Here is a 19,034-nt window from a genome sequence, read left to right as displayed (position 1 = left end):
TACAGCCCCCCAACACTCCCTAGAGCCATTTTATCACCCCCCCCCCACACGCAGACCCCCCCTGGACCAGCCCTCCAGCCCCCCCACACCCCCAACACACATGGTATAACCCCCCCCCCGACACGCAGACTCCCCCGGACCTGCCCCCCCCGACACGGCCCTACAGCCCCCCAACACCCCCTAGACACATGCTATAACCCCCCCGGACACGCAGACCCCCCCCCGGACCAGCCCCCCCCCCCGACACAGCCCTACAGCCCCCCAGATACCCCCTACACACATGCTATAACCCCCCCCGGACACGCAGACCCCCCCCGGACCAGCCCCCCCCGACACAGCCCTACAGCCCCCCCAACACCCCCTAGACACATGCTATAACCCCCCCTGGACACAGCCCCCCAACACCCCCTAGACACATGCTATAACCCCCCCGGACACGCAGACCCCCCCCCGGACCAGCCCCCCCCACCCAGCCCTCCAGCCCCCCCAACACCCCCTAGACACATGCTATAACCCCCCCTGGACACAGCCCCCCAACACCCCCTAGACACATGCTATAACCCCCCCCGGACACGCAGACCCCCCCCGGACCAGCCCCCCCCGACACAGCCCTACAGCCCCCCAACACCCCCTAGACACATGCTATAACCCCCCCTGGACACAGCCCCTCCCGACCAAGTCACACAGCCCCCCAACACCCCCTAGACACATGCTATAACCCCCCCAGACACGCAGACCCCCCCAGACATGGCCCTACAGCCCCCCTGAACACCCCCTAGACACATGATATAACCCCCCCCGGACACAGCCCTACAGCCCCCCAACACCCCCTAGCCACATGATATAACCCCCCCCCGGACACGCAGCCCCCCCCCACACAGCCCTACAGCCCCCCAACACCCCCTAGACACATGCTATAACCCCCCCCGGACACGCAGACCCCCCCCCCCGGACACGCTCACACACAAACCCCACCAGTTCACAGGCCCCCTGCCCCGTCGCAGCAAACGGCACCACCCTTGGAGGCCATGGGAGGGCGGGGAGCGCTGTGGGGTGTGTTAGCAGCCCCCCCCCCGCACCCCCTCCCCCGGCAGTGCCCCCAGTGTCACACTTGCCTCTTGCTTCAAAATTATGTTTTATTTGCTGCTGCTGTAAAAGGACCAGCCCCGGCGGAGCCGGAAAAGAGTCGCTGCAAATGGAAGGACCAAGCCCCTGTCCGGCCCCTCACTCTCCTGCGTTATTTCTAAACACCCCCCCCACACACACACACGGAGACACACACACAGACACAGACACCCCCGCCGGTTCCTCCTGCCCGGGGGAGGGCCCTGGCTGCATGCCCGGCCTGTGCTGGCAGGAGCCTGCAGAGCGGGAAGGGAAGTGGGGCAGGGGGGGAGCACCGGCCCCTTTGCCGGGCCGTGAGGGTCCACCGGGCCCCGGCATCTCGAGTGTGCAAACACACACACACACACACAAACACACACCCCGGGGTGGGGCAGCGGTAACTCCATGACCCCGCCAGGGACCCCGAGCCGGGCCGGGCCTTGGCACACGCTGGGCTGCAGCCCGGGAGTTCGGCCGCTTCCCGCCTCGAGTCAGGAACCGAACCCGAGTCCCGGCTCCCTGCCGGGAACACGCGGCTGGGGCTGAGACGCCCCCCTGAACGCCGGCTCCCCGGCTGCCGCTGTCCCCGGCCTGGCCGCCCCCCTTGTGCTGCAGCAGAGACCGTTCGAAACCCCGGTGCAGAGTCAGGACCGGCCGGGCCCAGCAGTTAAAGGCCCAGATTTCAAGCTCCCGGGACAGCAGACAAAACTCCTTCCATGCAGCCAGCCGGGAGCCGCGCTGCTGTGAAATCTGGCCCCGCAAAAGCCTGGCCTGGCCCGGCTCGGCTGGCACAGGCTGCCACGCTGGTGCTCAGGCTCTGGCCGAGCCGGGGCCCTGGGCGTCGGCCGCTGCTCCGAGTAGAAATGCCCGAGTGATGAGCGACAGCCGGGGGACGGAGCCGGGGACCCCGGAGCGGCCGCTGCTCGAGCCCTGAGTCATCCTCTGCTGCAGGCGAGGGCCGCCCAGCTGCGGCACCGGATCGGTTTAGCCGCAAGCGCCTGCAGCTCGGGGAGGGGGGGATTCCTGCTGCCTTCGCCAGGAGCCTGGGCGTGAAAGCTCAAGGCAAACCCCGCCGGCAGCAGGCGCTGCGGAAACGCTGCACCCAGCTGGCCCCCAGGCTGCAGCCGAAGGGCCAGGAGGGAGAAGACGCCTCCCCCTGCCACGACCCCGGAGGCTCAGCCCAAATTAACGCCCCCCCTCCCGCCCAATTTCACACACGCGCCAGCCGGGGCCTGCGTGGGGGTCCTGCCTCCCCCCGGTGAGGGGATGGGCCGCGAGCACTGGGCCGTTGCTGATTCTGACACCTCCCCCGGGCGAGGCTCTGAGCGCTACGTCTCCCTAGCCGAGGGACTGCCACCGCCAGCTCCCAGCGCTCCCCGAGCCCACATCGCCCCCATCCCAGCGCCTGGGGCAAACCCGGCCTGCGACATCCCAGCGCCCGGCGCAAAGCTGGCCTGCAACAACCTCTCCCTGCACCCGGCGCAAAGCCAGCCTGCGACATCCAAGCGCCCGGGGCAAAGCCAGCCTGCGACATCCCAGCGCCCGGCGCAAAGCCAGCCTGCGACATCCCAGCGCCCGGCGCAAAGCCAGCCTGCGACAACCCCGTCCCAGCACCCAGGGCAAACCCGGCCTGCGACATCCCAGCACCCGGCGCAAAGCCAGCCTGCGACAACCCAGCGCCCGGGGCAAACCCGGCCTGCAATAACCCAGCGCCCGGGGCAAACCCGGCCTGCAATGCCCCCGTCCCAGCGCCCGGCGCAAAGCCAGCCTGCGATGTCCCAGCGCCCAGGGAAAACCCAGCCCCTGACATCCCGGCACAAACCCGGCCTGCGACATCCCGGCGCCTGGTGCAAACCCAGCCTGCGACATTCCCGTTCCAGCGCCCGGGGCAAACCCGGCCTGCGATGTCCCGGCGCCCGGGGCAAACCCGGCCTGCGACAAGCCAGCGCCCGGGGCAAACCCGGCCTGCAGTGCCCCTGTCCCAGCGCCTGGCACAAAGCCAGCCTGCGATGTCCCAGCGCCCGGGGCAAACCCGGCCTGCGACACTCCCATCCCAGCGCCCGGCGCAAACCCAGCGTAACGCTGGCAGACCCCGGTAGTTGGCGGGCAGGACTGAACCTGGGACCTCTGAAGCTTAGTGCCGGAGCCTCTACCGCAGGAGGCGAAAGCCAGCTGGCTGGTAGCTACGGCTGTAGCAGACTCATTCATCTCTAAGTGGTCTTGGTGCCACTAGACGGGACAGAGCCTCACGCCCAGGAGGTGTCTGGGTTGCACCAGTGCCCGGCCCAACCCGAGCCCGCGACGCCCCTGTCCCAGCGCAAACCCAGCCTGCGACGTCCCGGCGCCCACCGTAACCCGAGCCAGCGACACCCCCAACCTGGGTCGCCCATGTACCAAAGTCCCCTCCTCCCTCAGGCACGTCCCGCTGCCCTGTGCCCTGCCCAGGGGGCCTCGTGTGGCGAGGGGAGCCCAGCCCCGTGGCCCGCTAGCTCCGGGGCTCCCTGCTGGGGCTCCCCACCAGCGGGGTGCTGTTCGGCACGGCCAGGATGTTCTGCAGGTAGATGCACTGCCGGAGCGCGGTCTGGGAGCGGCTCTGCCCCTCGGCGCTGTCGGTGTGAAAGCCCCAGGCCTGGCGCAGGTTGTCCATCACCACCATGCGCTGGAAGGTCTCGGTGGCAAAGTAATAGGCCAGCGGGTCCAGGGCCGCGTTGGCGGAGGCCACCAGCAAGGTGCAGCGGTAGGAGAAGTTCAGCGTCTCGCCCTTCAGGGAGTCCACCTGGTAGCAGATCAGCACCAGGTGGAAAGGCAGGAAGCAGCCGAGGAAGATGGTGACGTTGGCCACGATCATGCTGCGGATCTTGGCGCTGTTCACCAGCTCCATCTGGGCGGCCGCGCTGCGGTGGATGGCGCGGAGCAGGGCCCAGGAGCAGACCACCATGACCAGCAGCGGCAGGGCGAAGCACAGGGCCATGGCCGAGGACACGCTGGGCTTGGTGACGTACTCGGGCTGGTTGTCGAAGCAGTGGCGCTTCGTTGACACGTCTTTGTTCATCTGGGCGAAGTAGGTGGGCACGGTGCCGGCACAGCTCAGCAGCCAGACGCCCAGGCAGATGTACTTGGCCTGCTTGCGCAGCGCCTTGACCCGCGGGTGCATGGGGAAGCAGACGGCCATGCAGCGGTCCCAGCTGATGCAGGTCAGCAGGAAGATGCTCCCGTACATGTTGACCAGCAGCAGCAGCCCCGTGATCTCGCAGAGCTGGTACCCCAGGTTGGGCCGCCTGCTGTAGTAGTAGATGCGGACGGGCAGGGACACCACCAGCAGCAGGTCGGAGACGGCCAGGTTCTTCATGTAGACGGTGGTGAGGGAGCGGACGCTGCTGCAGCGGAAGAAGATGTAGAGCGCGGCCAGGTTAAGCACCAGCCCCAGCGTGAAGATGAGGGTGTAGAGGCCCACGAAGACCGTGTCCGCCAAGCTGCTGTTGCTGCTGCTGGAATTGGAGAACGTCATCTTGTTGCCAAGCTCCAGGTCACGTGAGGGACAAGTATCCCACCCGGGTCAGGGAAGCATCTGTCCCACCGAGTCCCGGATGCTGCCCCGCCACGCGGCTCCGTGACCCACGATCGCGCCGAGCTCAACCTAGGAGGAAGCAGGGAACGGGTGAGTTCGTCCCACTGGCCGGCGGGTCCAAGACCAGCCCCGGAGGAAGTAGATTTGTGGGACCATTCTGGGCTCCCGCCATCGCCCCATACAACCCAAATCTGAGGCGCTGTAAGAACGAGATGCCCAATTTCCACAGGCTGGTTAATCCCCCCCCCCCCCCCCCAGCCCCGAGTCAGTTGGGCCCTGTTATGTTCATGGCACGCGTGTGCACGTGCGCGCGCACCCGTTAGATTAAAAACATGAAATGCTCTTGCTGGACGGTTGCAGAGCAACGGGAGTTCACGTCTTAGAACCCAGAGCCCCGGCACACACAAACCCAGACAGGGAGAGAGAAAGCAGGCTGCTCCATAAGGCAGGAAGGCCCCCTTCCCCCCATTTTGCGGAAGGCCATCTGCAGGCTGGCCAATGTTAGACCCAGATCACCTGCTTCCCTACAGAACCCCCAGCCTGCAGGTAGGAGCAGGAGAACCCCTGAGTCCGCAGTGGGCCCTTGTTGCCAAGGCGGCCAATGGCATTTTGGGTTGTATAAGTAGGGGCATTGCCAGCAGATCGAGGGACGTGATCATTCCCCTCCGTTCAGCACTGGTGAGGCCTCATCTGGAGACTGGGTCCAGTTTTGGGCCCCACACTACAAGAAGGACGTGGATAAATTGGAGAGAGTCCAGCGGAGGGCAACGAAAATGATTAGGGGGCTGGAGCACATGACTTATGAGGAGAGGCTGAGGGAACTGGGATTGTTTAGTCTGCAGAAGACAAGAGTGAGGGGGGATTTGATAGCTGCTTTCAACTACCTGAAGGGGGATCCAGAGAGGCTGGAGCTCGGCTGGTCTCAGTGGTGGCAGGTGACAGAACAAGGAGCAATGGGCTCAGGTTGCAGTGGGGCAGGTCTAGGGTGGATATTAGGAAACACTGTTTCCCTAGGAGGGTGGTGAAGCACTGGAATGGGTTCCCTAGGGAGGTGGTGGGATCTCCACCCTTAGAGGTTTTTAAGGCCTGGCTTGACACACCCCTGGCTGGGATGATTTAGTTGGGGTTGGTCCTGCTTTGAGCAGGGGGTTGGACTAGATACCTCCTGAGGTCCCTTCCAACCCTGATCTTCTATGATTCTATGCTTTAAAGTGACAGCTTATAATTGCAATACAATTTTCAATACACCACAGTCCTGAGGTTAATTCCTGTCCCGGCTGAACCGTAACTATTTATTTTCCATCTGAATTTGTCCAGCCGTTGCCTCTTGTTCTGCCTTTTCCTGGTGGATAAAGGAGAACGTCCGGACCAGACATCTCTTCGTTCAGCGACTTCGCAGACAGGGTAGAAAAATCTTTCCCAGTGGAAAATGGCTTTTGGGCTGAACTGGAAACGTCCGTTGTCAACGACACTTTGGGGGGGATTTGACAAAATTTTTCAGTTGGCCAAAACCGCCGAAAAATTTCAACATGCACAAAAAGCCTCTGTTGTTGTGGAAGCCTCTCGTGGTGAGAAAGCCCGTTTGCTAGAGCTGGTACTTACAGGCAGAGATCCTCAGGCAACGCCAGGCTGGACCGGAACCGAGGCCCGTCTTGTCTCCCGCAGTGCCAGCACCCTGGCATGAGAATCCGCGGTTGCAGACGTGGGAAAATCCACCCCTACAGTCGGCTTCTTCCTGGTCATTAACCGTCCCTGTGAAGCTAAAGAGATCACACCCCGTTTTCTATCGCAAGACCATCCGGCCCATTGTAGCCAGACTGTCTCTGTGCTGCGGCCACCCACGGGGAGCCCCAGTCAGGGATTGGGGCAGGCTATGCCCGGCGCTGGGCAGACACTTTGCCCAGACGCCCGTCCCTGCCCAAGCGAATGAAAACAGACAGAGGGATGGACAGGGTGAAATCACACAAACAGGGGTGGCCCATGCAGAAAAGCAGAAGTTTTTTTTTCAGAGAAACCACAGGGGCTTGAACCACACGCAGATAAGAACCAAGCCTGGATCTGCTCCTCAGCACTGCTGAGCGCCTGGAGCTCCCCACTGCAGCTGGGCGGGAGGATCAGGGGGGAGAGAGATCGGCCAGGGCCCGGTTCTGCCGAAAACCAAGCCCCTGATTTCAGTCCCTAAATAGGGAGTCGTCCTGTGGCTTGTGTCAAGCAAGAGGAAAGGATCACAATGGACACATCTGGCCTATGAACCCCACCCTGTACAGAGCACCACCGCGAGGAGAACCTCGGCCTGGGCTAGCAGGGGCTGTGGGTCGGGAGTGAGGGGCACTATAATGTATTAAAATAAGTTAAATTGTTTTTTAAAAATAACCCTGTTGTTATGCTGGGGCTTGAGCAAAGCCTAATTGAAGCTGGTGGGCGTAGCAGCCATCCTGAATTCATGACAAATGTACGAGCCACAGGGCCCCTGTGTGGAACAGACACCCGAAACACTAGGAGCCACCCACACAGTCTGCGGGGCTCTCCTTGAGGTGAGCAGGCTGGTTGCTGGAGGGAGGGAGCCGGGTCTGGCCACAGCAGCACACAGAGAACTGACAGCAGGAAGCCCCCAGAGACAGCCAGAGAAGCACCGAGAAACGGCGACGAGCAGGAGTTTTGGGGCAGAGTGCTGGCTGTGGGTCTTTGTAAAGAAACAGGGTGGCTTCAAATAAATGCCTGAGTCCGTCATCAATTTCTCCCCCCTAATGGAAACCACCCACTGCACCCCGAATATTGGTGAACGACTCAGGTCAACAGGCGCAACAATATTCAAGCAGGACATGAAACCCCTGAACTGGTGGCTGTCACTGGCTAAGCACCGAGAAACCAGAGTTTGTTGACGTACTAAGCCCGCTTGTGAGGCCAGGAGCTTCTTCAGGAGGTGCAGAGGGAATATTTTCTTCATTGAAGTTTATTCAACTAGTTCAGTTCAAAGCTTTGAGCAGGGGGTTGGACTAGATACCAACCCTGATATTCTACGATTCTGTGTGACATGGATTGGGAGTTGAAAAAGCTTGTTTTCCCTCTTCCAATAGCTGAATAAAAACTAGGTGTGAGGATGAGATCTACTAGTTCTAAAATCTTGAAGGGTGAGGTGACCAGAAACAATAAGTTCACTTCACTTAACTGCAGATACTAATTGTGCCTTTCTTTAATAAATCCATCAGTTTTAAATGCAAAACATACTTTGATAAACTTCCTTTTTCTCTTCACGTGTCCAGCACATGTCAAATAGTTTGATTTATGCAATGAAAACAATTTAAAATGTTGTTTTTGTGCATTTTTAATTGAATTCCAGTTTCCACCCAAATGCAGCATGACCAAACCACGAGTAAAAAAGTTCCTCATCTCGTTAGTAGGAAATGTGTCATTCGCCATTTTCTAACATAAAAACAAATGTTCAAATGAGGACTGGAGAAAAGTATGTTATGCTGTAAAACTGCTTAACTAACTGTGGATCGATACACGGTATCGTCCTGGTTAGCAAAAAGGAGGACCAAATGATACCAACCAATGAGAACAAACTGATGATTTAAAACAAGATTTCCTGCTTGCTGATTTGTGTCCGTGGCTTGACTCGGATTTAAATCAATCTACCGCGGGGAACAGAAGAGCTGTTAACAAATCTATGTTAAGAGGCAGTTGCATTTCCCGGGGGTGAGGGAATCTGAGCCAGGCAGTTTACTAGGTGTTTGGCTGAACCAAGTCCCGGCCTCTGGCTGGTGTGACACTGCACCACCTCTCTCCAAAAGGCGGTGAGGGCGGCTCAGCCATGTCAAGCTGTTTGCCGCACCTCCAACGTCACCTCAGCGAGGACACGGCTGACTCAGCAGCCACAGATGGCAGGCAGCAATGGGGGGCACCCTCAACGCAGGGAGAGGAAAAAACAGGTCAGCATTTGTGCAGACAAGACACTTTGAAGGAATTATCTTTCCTCTGTTATCATCCGGTTCTCACCTACCAAGCCGTGGGGAGGTGAGGTCTAAGGTATGCTTGCAGGACACCAGCAGAGCTGGGTGAAGAGGGGACCCAGGGCTGGGCTAGCAGAGGGCTGCAGCAGGTCGGGACTGAGAGGGGGTGACTCTAGCAGGACTCGGCCTCATGTTTCACTCTCAGAAGTTACAGTAAGTTGAGCCACAAACCCCGTCCGCCCCCCGCCTCTCCTCCACCACCACCACGTCCGTCCGTCGGGGGATTGTGCAAAGATGCTATCGGCTGAGTCTGAGTTTGTCGGCGGCTCAGGGCCTGCTTTGGGTCTGCTCGCAAAGAGATTGCGTGTGTGTGTGGTTGGGGGGGGGCGGCGAACAGCCCTGGGAGATGAAGCCTGCACCAGAGAACTGGGCCTGCTACCGGGAGTCGGGTTCCAGAAAGCTCCTGGCGCAGGGCGAAGGAAATCGTTCGGAAGGAAGGATGGCTGGAGGGAAGGACAGAGGGATGGAGAGAGGGATGGATGGAAGGAGGGAGAGATGGAGGGATGGAAGGAAGGAAGGAGAGATGGAAGGAGGGAGAGATGGAGGGAAGGAAGGATGGACAGAGGGATGGAGGGAAGGAAGGAGAGATGGAGGGATGGAAGGAAGGAAGGAGAGATGGAGGGAGGGAGGGAGGGAGTGATGGACGGCGGGATGGGGTAGCACCATTATGGTTAAGATTGATACTCTGTGAATCTTCAACACCTGTTTTTTCTACGTGCTCGAGAACCTAGCCGCTTACTTGGATTGATGTGAAAATCGCTGTGCCTCATGGGGATCCCGGGTTCTGTCACTGGTCCAGATTTGCGGCCGTTTCCGCGAAGGTTTCCCAAGAATCAGCTCCCCCCCTAAAATAAAAATCATGGGAAATCATCAAAACGTTGCCATTCTTACACAGCGCAGGCCGAGGGTGCAGACTCTGCCTCCCCCAACCGCGCTCACCCCTTGGGACTGATCCCAGCTGGTGCCCTTTGGGGAACCAATACTGAAATCCTCACTGAGGGTAAAAAGCAGCTGGAGCCCGAACCACGCTGACGCAAAGGCCTCGTACGCGGCGGCAAGCCAGCATGTTGGCTGGCAGCCTGGCACCAGAACACGCGGCTCTGGGACCTTGGCAGCACCCGTGCGCCGGGAGAAACCGCCCTGGGCGGCTTTCCAGAAACGCGTGTCGCTCTCTGCCAAAGGGGATTCGGCTGCAAGCTTCTGCCCTGCGTGCAGAGCGTCTGGTTTGACCGCTGGTATCACCAAGTGCTCCGAAAGCCAGGCCCAAGTTCAGGCCCCGCTCCGGCCCCCTCACGCCCTGATTTTAACAGGCGTTCGGTGCCGAAACGCCTTTGAGGCTCCGGGCCTCAGATTTTACTTCAGACGTTTTGTCCAGGGTTAGGGTTAGATGAGAGACGCCGGGAAGCAGCAGCCGGTTTTGGGCGGCTCCCCTGGACTACGTGACTGAGTTTGAACCCCGAACAGCAACCAGCTGCTCCGCTCTTCAAAGCGTTCACAGCTGTCAACGTGCCGTCACACCTATGAAACCGGCCATCGCCGGAAATGTCACAGGCGAGAAAAGCGTTAAGTCAGGGGTCGGCAGCCTTTCAGAAGTGCTGTGCCGAGTCTTCATTTATTCACTCTGATTGAAGGTTTCGCATGGTGCCAGTCATACAGTTTAACGTTTTTACAAGGTCTCTTTCTAGAAGTCTGTAATACAGAACTAAACTATTGTTGTATGGAAAGTAAAAAAGGTTTTTAAAATGTTTAAGAAGCTTCATTTAAAATTAAATTAAAATGCAGAGCCCCCCGGACCGGTGGCCAGGACCCGGGCAGTGCGAGTGCCGCTGAAAATCAGCTCGCGTGCCGCCTTCGGCACCTGTGCCATCGGTTGCCTACCCCTGCGTTAAGTCACCAGGCCCTATGTTAAACCTGCCAGTGAATTCCCCACCCCTGCCTGCCCCCACAAGCCACCAGGAGAGAGAACCTCGGCCGACCTGCCCCTGCCCGGCTGCAATGGAAATCCTGGCGCAGAAGGGATCACTCGATCAGCTCGTCGCCCAGGAAATCGTTACCCCGGCAGGGTCTCTGCATAACCCTGGCCAGCTGGCCCTGCGGGCGGGACCAGCCACCGCTGCTCGGGGGAGTTGGTTAATCGCCCGCACCGGGAACAATCCTGGTTTCTAGCCAGAAGGTGTCCAGCTTTAACGTCCAGCCCCTGGCTCGCACGCTGCCTCTCTCGGCTACGGCCAAGACCACATTCGCGCCTGTATGTTCTCCCCATCAAGCTAAGCCGACGCTGCAATCGAGTCAGGCTGATTTTTGAGAAGCTCAGCGGATTGGGTCCCTCGCTGTAAAGACGTTTCCTCCAGCCCTTGAATCCCGACTCCCTGGCGCTTTTCTTTCCTGCCTCCCCTTGATAACCCGGAGAGCAGAGCCAGCATCCATCTGACCAGCGCCGCGTAAACTCCCCGCCCTGCTGCTCTCGCTCCACCCGTTTCTCCAGCCGAGGGTGACGCCGGCCCTTTTCCCCCAGCTTCGCGCTGGGCACGCGCGTGGGACTGTGTCCTTTCCAGCGGCCGCTATCCCGGCCCCAGGCCCCCGTGCTGCAGTAGGGCCTGGCGCCCTCGATCCCCCCACGTATCGCTGCCTTATCCAACTCCTGGGCCCTGCTGAGCACCGAACGACCGGCCCGGCCTCACACTTACGTACCCGTTACCTTCCTTCCCGCTCCCCTCCCTGCCACTGCAGCAGCAGGGAGTTGGTCTTCATAGAGCCAGAGAAGCTCAGGGCGGGACGGGACCTCAGGAGGTGTCTAGTCCAACCCCCTGCTCAGAGCAGGACCAACCCCAAATCCATCATCCCAGCCAGGGCTCTGTCAAGCCTGACCTTAAAAACCTCTAAGGGTGGAGATCCCACCACCTCCCTAGGGAACCCATCCCAGTGCTTCACCACCCTCCTAGGGAAACAGTGTTTCCTAATATCCACCCTAGACCTGCCCCACTGCAACCTGAGCCCATTGCTCCTTGTTCTGTCATCTGCCACCACCGAGACCAGCCAAGCCCCAGCCTCTCCAGACCCCCCTTCAGGCAGTTGACTTCATCAGTGACCTGGACGAAGTACAATCGCCAGTAGCCTCCGGCCCAGCTCCAGCCCCTGTGAGAGCAGAGAGGCCGATTCGAAACACCGTGTCCTGGGTCATCAGCTTCAGGGATCAAACCCGGGACCTCTGCATCTTAACGCAGGCGTCTCGCCTCCAACTCGCCTCCCCGTGCCGTGCCGCCTGCCATTCCGCAGGTACGGACCAGGGAGAGGGGTCCCCGGGGTGCCCACCCACACCCACGGAGACCCCGTGTGCCCGCCCCTGTGCCGGCCTCCTCCGACACGGCAGCCCAGCCCAGCATAAGCACCCGGGCCGGAACAGGGTGCGGGTGACGCCTGCGCCGCTGGCGCGAGCCGTGTTTGAACAGGGTTTGTGCCCACGGCAGCGGGACGGGACGGGGCCTCCAAACAACCCCCAAGACCTTCAGCTAACAGAGACAAGGCTCCCGGCTCCCGGCAAACATTCCCCACCCGCCCGCGCCCCAAATTCGCTCCCAGAGGGGGCCCACTGGGGACGCCAAAGGGCCGCACATGGATGGACATCCCACACCTCGCTCCCCGCTGCCCCCCCCCGCTCCCCCTGGGGCAGCCCCGAGCCGCGGCAGGGTCTCTCACCTGGCAAGGCCTCTGCCCCCCGCGGGCCGCGGTGCTGCTGGCACAGCGAGAGAAAGCAGGAACTGAGCCCGGCAGCGGCTCGGCACAGCCACCATTTGTAGCTGCTCGCGCTTCCTGAGAGCAAAAATATCACAGGAGAGTGAAAAACCCCCAACGCGGGGGCAGAGGTGCCAGCAGCAGCCCGTTCCGCAGCAGTGCCCGTCATCACCGGCACCCCGCGACGGGCGGGGGACTGGAGCACCAAGGGAAGAACCCAGGAGTCCTGGCTCCCAGCCCCCCCTGCTCTGACCCACCAGCCCCCACTCCCCTCCCAGCGCCGGGGAGAGAACCCAGGAGTCCTGGCTCCCAGCCCCCCCTGCTCTAACCACCAGCCCCCACTCCCCTCCCAGAGCCGGGGAGAGAACCCAGGAGTCCGGGCTCCCAGCCCCCCCTGCTCTGACCCACCAGCCCCCACTCCCTTCCCAGCGCCGGGGAGAGAACCCAGGAGTCCTGGCTCCTAGCCCCCCCTGCTCTAACCCACCAGCCCCCACTCCCCTCCCAGCGCCGGGGAGAGAACCCAGGAGTCCTGGCTCCTAGCCCCCACTGCTCTAACCCACCAGCCCCCACTCCCCTCCCAGCGCCGGGGAGAGAACGCAGGAGTCCTGGCTCCCAGCCCCCCCTGCTCTAACCCACCAGCCCCCACTCCCCTCCCAGAGCATGGGAGAGAACCCAGGAGTCCTGGCTCCCAGCCCCCCCTGCTCTAACCCACCAGCCCCCACTCCCCTCCCAGAGCCGGGGAGAGAACCCAGGAGTCCTGGCTCCCAGCCCCCCCGCTCTGACCCACCAGCCCCCACTCCCCTCCCAGAGCGGGGAAGAGAACCCAGGAGTCCTGGCTCCCAGCCCCCCTGCTCTAACCCACCAGCCCCCCCTCCCCTCCCAGAGCTGGGGTGAGAACCCAGGATTTCTGGCTCCCAGCCCCCCCTGCTCTAACCCACCAGCCCCCACTCCCCTCCCAGAGCCGGGGAGAGAACCCAGGAGTTCTGGCTCCCAGCCCCCCTGCTCTAGCCACCAGCCCCCACTCCCCTCCCAGAGCCGGGGAGAAAACCCAGGACTCCTGGCTCCCAGCCCCCCCTGCTCTAACCCACCAGCCCCCACTCCCCTCCCAGAGCCGAGGAGAGAACCCAGGAGTCCTGGCTCCCAGCCCCCTCCTCTAACCACCAGCCCCCACTCCCCTCCCAGAGCTGGGGAGAGAACCCAGGAGTCCTGGCTCCCAGCCCCCCCTTCTCTAACCCACCAGCCCCCACTCCCCTCCCAGAGCCAGGGAGAGAACCCAGGAGTCCTGGCTCCCAGCCCCCACCCAAACCCCCTATACCCCACTCCTCAGCCGTTATCCAGGGGCCCACTTACCAGTTAACACGACAGCCTTTATTTTGGGGGTTGGGGGGGCGGGGAGCCAGGACTCCTGGGTTCTCTCTCTGGTACTGACGGCTCTGTGGTGACCCTGGGGGCGGGTTGCCCGAGGCAGGAGGCGCTGAGAGCGAGGGGCCCCGCCTGCCGAGGGGGCCTGCGGTGGGGGCCTGGCGCACGTAGGGTGGGGTGCAGGAAACCCCAGGCTGCTGCATGCTGCAGCGCACCCAGCTGGGGGTGGGTGGGGGTGGGGAGCTAAGGGGGGCGGGGAGCTGAGGGGGGGCAGAGAGCCCAGCTGGGGGGGGCAGGGAGCTGAGGGGGGGGCAGGGAGCCCAGCTGGGGGGGGGCAGGGAGCTAAGGGGGGGCAGGGAGCCCAGCTGGGGGGGCAGGGAGCGGGGGGGGGCAGGGAGCCCAGCTGGGGGGGCAGGGAGCTGGGGGGGGGCCGAGCGCCCAGCTGGGGGGGAAGGGACATAGGGGGGGGCAGGGACCCAAGGAGGGGGGGCCGGGAGATGAGGGGGGGCAGAGAGCCCAGCTGGGGGGGGCAGGGAGCTGAGGGGGGGCAGAGAGCCCAGCTGGGGGGGGCCGGGAGCTAAGGGGGGGCAGGGAGCCCAGCTGGCGGGGGGCAGGGAGCCCAGCTGGGGGGGCAGGGAGCTGGGGGGGGGCCGAGCGCCCCGCTGGGGGGGGCAGGGAGCTGAGGGGGGGCCGAGCGCCCAGCTGGGGGGGGCCGAGCGCCCAGCTGGGGGGGCAGGGAGCTGAGGGGGGGCCGAGCGCCCAGCTGGGGGGGCAGGGAGCTGAGGGGGGGCCGAGCGCCCAGCTGGGGGGGCAGGGAGCTGGGGGGGGCAGGGAGCCCAGCTGGGGGGGTCTGTCTCTGGGCTCGGCTGACAGTTCAGCACCCACCACACGGGGGGCGGGGGGGGGGTGTTTCCCAGACGTTTATTTAGAAATAGCTCCGAGCGCAGACACCGGCACCGCCCCCCCCATTTCCACGGGGACCCGCGGCTCCCCCAGGTCCAGGGGGCCCAGTGCCCCGAGCAGGGCGCCCAAGGGGGTGAATCCGGGCGACCGGCACCGGGGTGAACAGGGGCCCAGGCGGCTCCGGGCTGCACCCGCTGCTGAGCCCCCACCTGCCCCGGCTGCACGCTGCCCCCCGGCTCTGGCTCCTACCTGGGGGGGCCCACAGGGATCCCTGAGCCCCCGCCCCGAGGACCAGCTCTGCACCCCATCCCCCGGCCCTGAGCCCCCCCACCCAGAGCCCCCTCTGCACCCCAACCCCCAGCCCTGAGCCTCCCACCCAGAGCCCCCTCTGCGCCCCAACCCCCAGCCCTGAGCCCCCCCCACCCAGAGCCCCCTCTGCGCCCCAACCCCCGGCCCTGAGCCCCCCCCAACCCAGAGCCCCCTCTGCACCCCAACCCCCGGCCCTGAGCCCCCCCCAACCCAGAGCCCCCTCTGCACCCCAACCCCCGGCCCTGAGCCCCCCCACCCAGAGCCCCCTCTGCCCCCCAACCCCCAGCCCTGAGCCCCCCCCACCCAGAGCCCCCTCTGCACCCCAACCCCCGGCCCTGAGCCCCCCTCACCCAGAGCCCCCTCTGCACCCCAACCCCCGGCCCTGAGCCCCCCTCACCCAGAGCCCCCTCTGCACCCCAACCCCCGGCCCTGAGCCCAGCCCACCCAGAGCCCCCTCTGCACCCCAACCCCCAGCCCTGAGCCCTCCCCACCCCCAGCCCCCTCTGCACCCCAACCCCCAGCCCTGAGCCCGCCCCACCCAGAGCCCCCTCTGCTCCCCATCCCCCGGCCCTGAGCCCCCCCCACCCAGAGCCCCCTCTGCGCCCCAACCCCCGGCCCTGAGCCCTCCCCACCCAGAGCCCCCTCTGCGCCCCACCCCCCGGCCCTGAGCCCCCCCCACCCAGAGCCCCCTCTGCACCCCAAGCCCCAGCCCTGAGCCCCCCTCACCCAGAGCCCCCTCTGAACCCCAACCCCCACCCCTGAGCCCCCCCAACCCAGAGCCCCCTCTGCACCCCAACCCCCGGCCCTGAGCCCTCCCCACCCAGAGCCCCCTCTGCACCCCAACCCCCAGCCCTGAGCCCCCCCCACCCAGAGCCCCCTCTGCACCCCAACCCCCAGCCCTAAGCCCCCCCAACCCAGAGCCCCCTCTGCACCCCAACCCCCAGCCCTTAGCCCCCCCACCCCAGAGCCCCCTCTGCACCCCACCCCCCGGCCCTGAGCCCCCCCCACCCAGAGCCCCCTCTGCACCCCATCCCCCGGCCCTGAGACCCCCAACCCAGAGCCCCCTCTGCACCCCCTCCCCCGGCCCTGAGCCCTCCCCACCCAGAGCCCCCTCTGCACCCCAACCCCCGGCCCTGAGCCCTCCCCACCCAGAGCCCCCTCTGCACCCCAACCCCCGGCCCTGAGCCCTCCCCACCCAGAGCCCCCACTGCACCCCAACCCCCGGCCCTGAGCCCCCCCCACCCAGAGCCCCCTCTGCACCCCATCCCCCGGCCCTGAGCCCCCCCCACCCAGAGCCCCCTCTGCACCCCAACCCCCGGCCCTGAGACCCCCCCACCCTGAGCCCCCTCTTCTCCCCAACCCCCGGCCATGTGACCCCCAACCCAGAGCCCCCTCTGCACCCCATCCCCCGGCCCTGAGCCCTCCCCACCCCTAGCCCCCTCTGCACCCCAACCCCCAGCCCTGAGCCCTCCCCACCCAGAGCCCCCTCTGCACCCCAACCCCCGGCCCTGAGCCCCCCCCACCCAGAGCCCCCTCTGCACCCCATCCCCCAGCCCTGAGCCCCCCCCACCCAGAGCCCCCTCTGCACCCCAACCCCCGGCCCTGAGCCCCCCCGACCAAGAGCCCCCTCTGCACCCCAACCCCCGGCCCTGAGACCCCCAACCCAGAGCCCCCACAGCACCCCATCCCCCGGCCCTGAGCCCTCCCCACCCAGAGCCCCCTCTGCACCCCAACCCCCAGCCCTGAGCCCTCCCCACCCAGAGCCCCCTCTGCACCCCAACCCCCGGCCCAGAGCCCCCCCCACCCAGAGCCCCCTCTGAACCCCATCCCCCAGCCCTGAGCCCCCCCAACCCAGAGCCCCCTCTGCACCCCAACCCCCAGCCCTGAGACCCCCCCACCCAGAGCCCCCTCTGCCCCCCAACCCCCGGCCCTGAGCCCCCCCCCCCCAGAGCCCCCTCTGCACCCCAACCCCCGGCCCTGAGACCCCCCCACCCAGAGCCCCCTCTGCACCCCAAACCCCTCACCCCAGTGAGCTGGGGGGGCTCAGGGAAGGGGCCGGGTTAGGGGGTGACTCCGGCGGGGGGGGGGAGCCCCAGTCCCCAGCGCTGCCCCCCCACGCAGGCCCCAGACTGTCACTTCCCCACCGTGCGATTGCTCCATCGCTCCCAGCTGCTGCCTCATTTCCTGAGGCCTGGGGCAGCGTCCGCCCTGGGGAACTGCCGTGCGGGGCCCTCCCCCCCCCCGGGCCCTCCCTGCCGTGCGGGGCCCTCGCTCCCCCGGGCCCTTCCTGCCGTGCGGGGCCCTCACCCCCCCCGGGCCCTCCCTGCCGTGCGGGGCCCTCACCCCCCGGGCCCTTCCTGCCGTGCGGGGCCCTCACCCCCCCGGGCCCCCCCACAGCATGGGGCCCACTCCCCCCCCGGGCCCTCCCTGCCGTGCGGGGCCCTCACCCCCCTGGGCCCCCCCACAGCATGGGGCCCTCACCCCCCCGGGCCCTCACCCCACCCGGGCCCTCCCTGCCGTGCGGGGCCCTCGCCCCCCCGGGCCCTCCCTGCCGTGCGGGGCCCTCGCCCCCCCGGGCCCCCCCACAGCATGGGGCCCACTCCCCCCCCGGGCCCTCACCCCACCCGGGCCCTCCCTGCTGTGCGGGGCCCTCACCCCCCCCGGGCCCTTCCTGCAGCGTGGGGTGCTCACCCCTCCCCCCGGGCCCCAGCGTTCACCCCCCATGACTCCCCCACGGCGCAGGGCGCTCATCCCCCCCGGTGCCCCATGGGTGACGCGGCCAGTCCCTCCCCTGCCCGGCAACCCCCCCAGCCCCCCCTCCCCTGTAACCCCCCAACCGCCTCTTCTCCTGCCCTGCAACCCTCCGAGCTCCTCAACCACTTCCCCCCCGCCAGCCGGGAGCTCACCAGCCGCAGGGCGGCCATGGATCCCACGTCGCGCTCGGAGCCACGTTGAACCTCAGCCCCACGGCGTGGGCGTCTGGGCAGAGGCGCGAAGGGCAGGGAGCTCGAACGGCACCGAGTGCCCCCCACATTCACACACAGCCATTCGCACACCCCCCGTGCGAATGGCGCAGGCAACCCCCGTGCAAATGGGGCTGTTCACACTCACACCCCCCTCATGCAAATGTGGCCAGATACCCCCACGTGCAAATGGGGCTGTTCACACTCACACCCCCCTCGTGCAAATGGGGCCAGGCACACACCCCGTGCAAATGGGGCTGTTCACACTCCCTCCCTCCTTGTGCAAATGTGGCCAGGCACCCCCACGTGCAAATGAGGCTGTTCACATTCACACACCCCTCGTGCAAATGGGGCCAGGCACACACCCCATGCAAAGAGGGCTGCTCATGCTCACACCTCCCTCGTGCAAATGGGGCCAGCCACACCCCCTCGTGCGAATCAGCACTCACGCTCCCCGTGTACTCACCGATCTCCTTGTCAAGGCCCGAATTCTGCAGGGACCCGGCCGAGCTCCCCACGGTGCAGGTCCGCAGGGGCCCAGCTCCTCCACCAGGTCCCTCTGGGGCAGGACCCCCCCACACTTGGGGGTGGTGAAGGGCCCCTCCCCAGGGTGCAGGATCCGCACCCTTGCCCAAGCCTTCAGCTGGCCCAGTGGCTCCGGCCCTGGGGGGCGCCTGGTGCTTGTTCCCGGCCCCGGGGGGAATCTCCTCCTTCCAGAGGTGCTGGGACCCCCGGGCCCCTAAGCCGTGGGGCCGCCCCCCGACCAGCACCTCCTCCAGGCGCCCAAGAAGCTGCCAGTGCTGGGGAGCCAGCCCCTGGCTGGGGGTGGGGGGGGCTGTTTATACAGGGACCCCTGGCCCGGCACTGAGAGGCGGCTGTGTGACGAAGTGGGACTGTTCTTAATGTTTTCTCTGAATACTGTGTGGGTGCCTCAGTTTCCCCTGTGCATTTCTTAAGTCTCCAGTCGGCATAAATGGCCGACACTCTGTCTCCTGGCAACTAATGGCCGGGCCCTGCCCCCCTGCAAGGGGATGGTAAAGGTGGGGGTGAACAAAGAGACCAGGTGACCTCCTGGCCCGG

At 65.0% G+C, this 19,034-nt stretch overlaps 1 protein-coding gene across 1 annotated transcript; it reads right to left on the bottom strand.

Moving 5' to 3' along the window:
* Window positions 1-3,567: 3,567 nt before the first annotated feature.
* Window positions 3,568-4,612, bottom strand: LOC123361592 (lysophosphatidic acid receptor 6-like). The gene has a single exon (XM_045001595.1). It carries the CDS (start codon window positions 4,610-4,612, stop codon window positions 3,590-3,592), a length of 1,023 nt encoding a protein of 340 aa, XP_044857530.1. The 3' UTR covers window positions 3,568-3,589.
* Between the last annotated feature and the right edge of the window lie 14,422 nt (window positions 4,613-19,034).

Source organism: Mauremys mutica, unplaced genomic scaffold (genome assembly GCF_020497125.1).
Source record: "Mauremys mutica isolate MM-2020 ecotype Southern unplaced genomic scaffold, ASM2049712v1 Super-Scaffold_328, whole genome shotgun sequence".
In the NCBI taxonomy this organism is placed as follows: domain Eukaryota; kingdom Metazoa; phylum Chordata; order Testudines; family Geoemydidae; genus Mauremys; species Mauremys mutica.
Note: the sequence above shows the minus strand (reverse complement) of the source record. Positions and strands in the feature narration are given on the sequence as shown.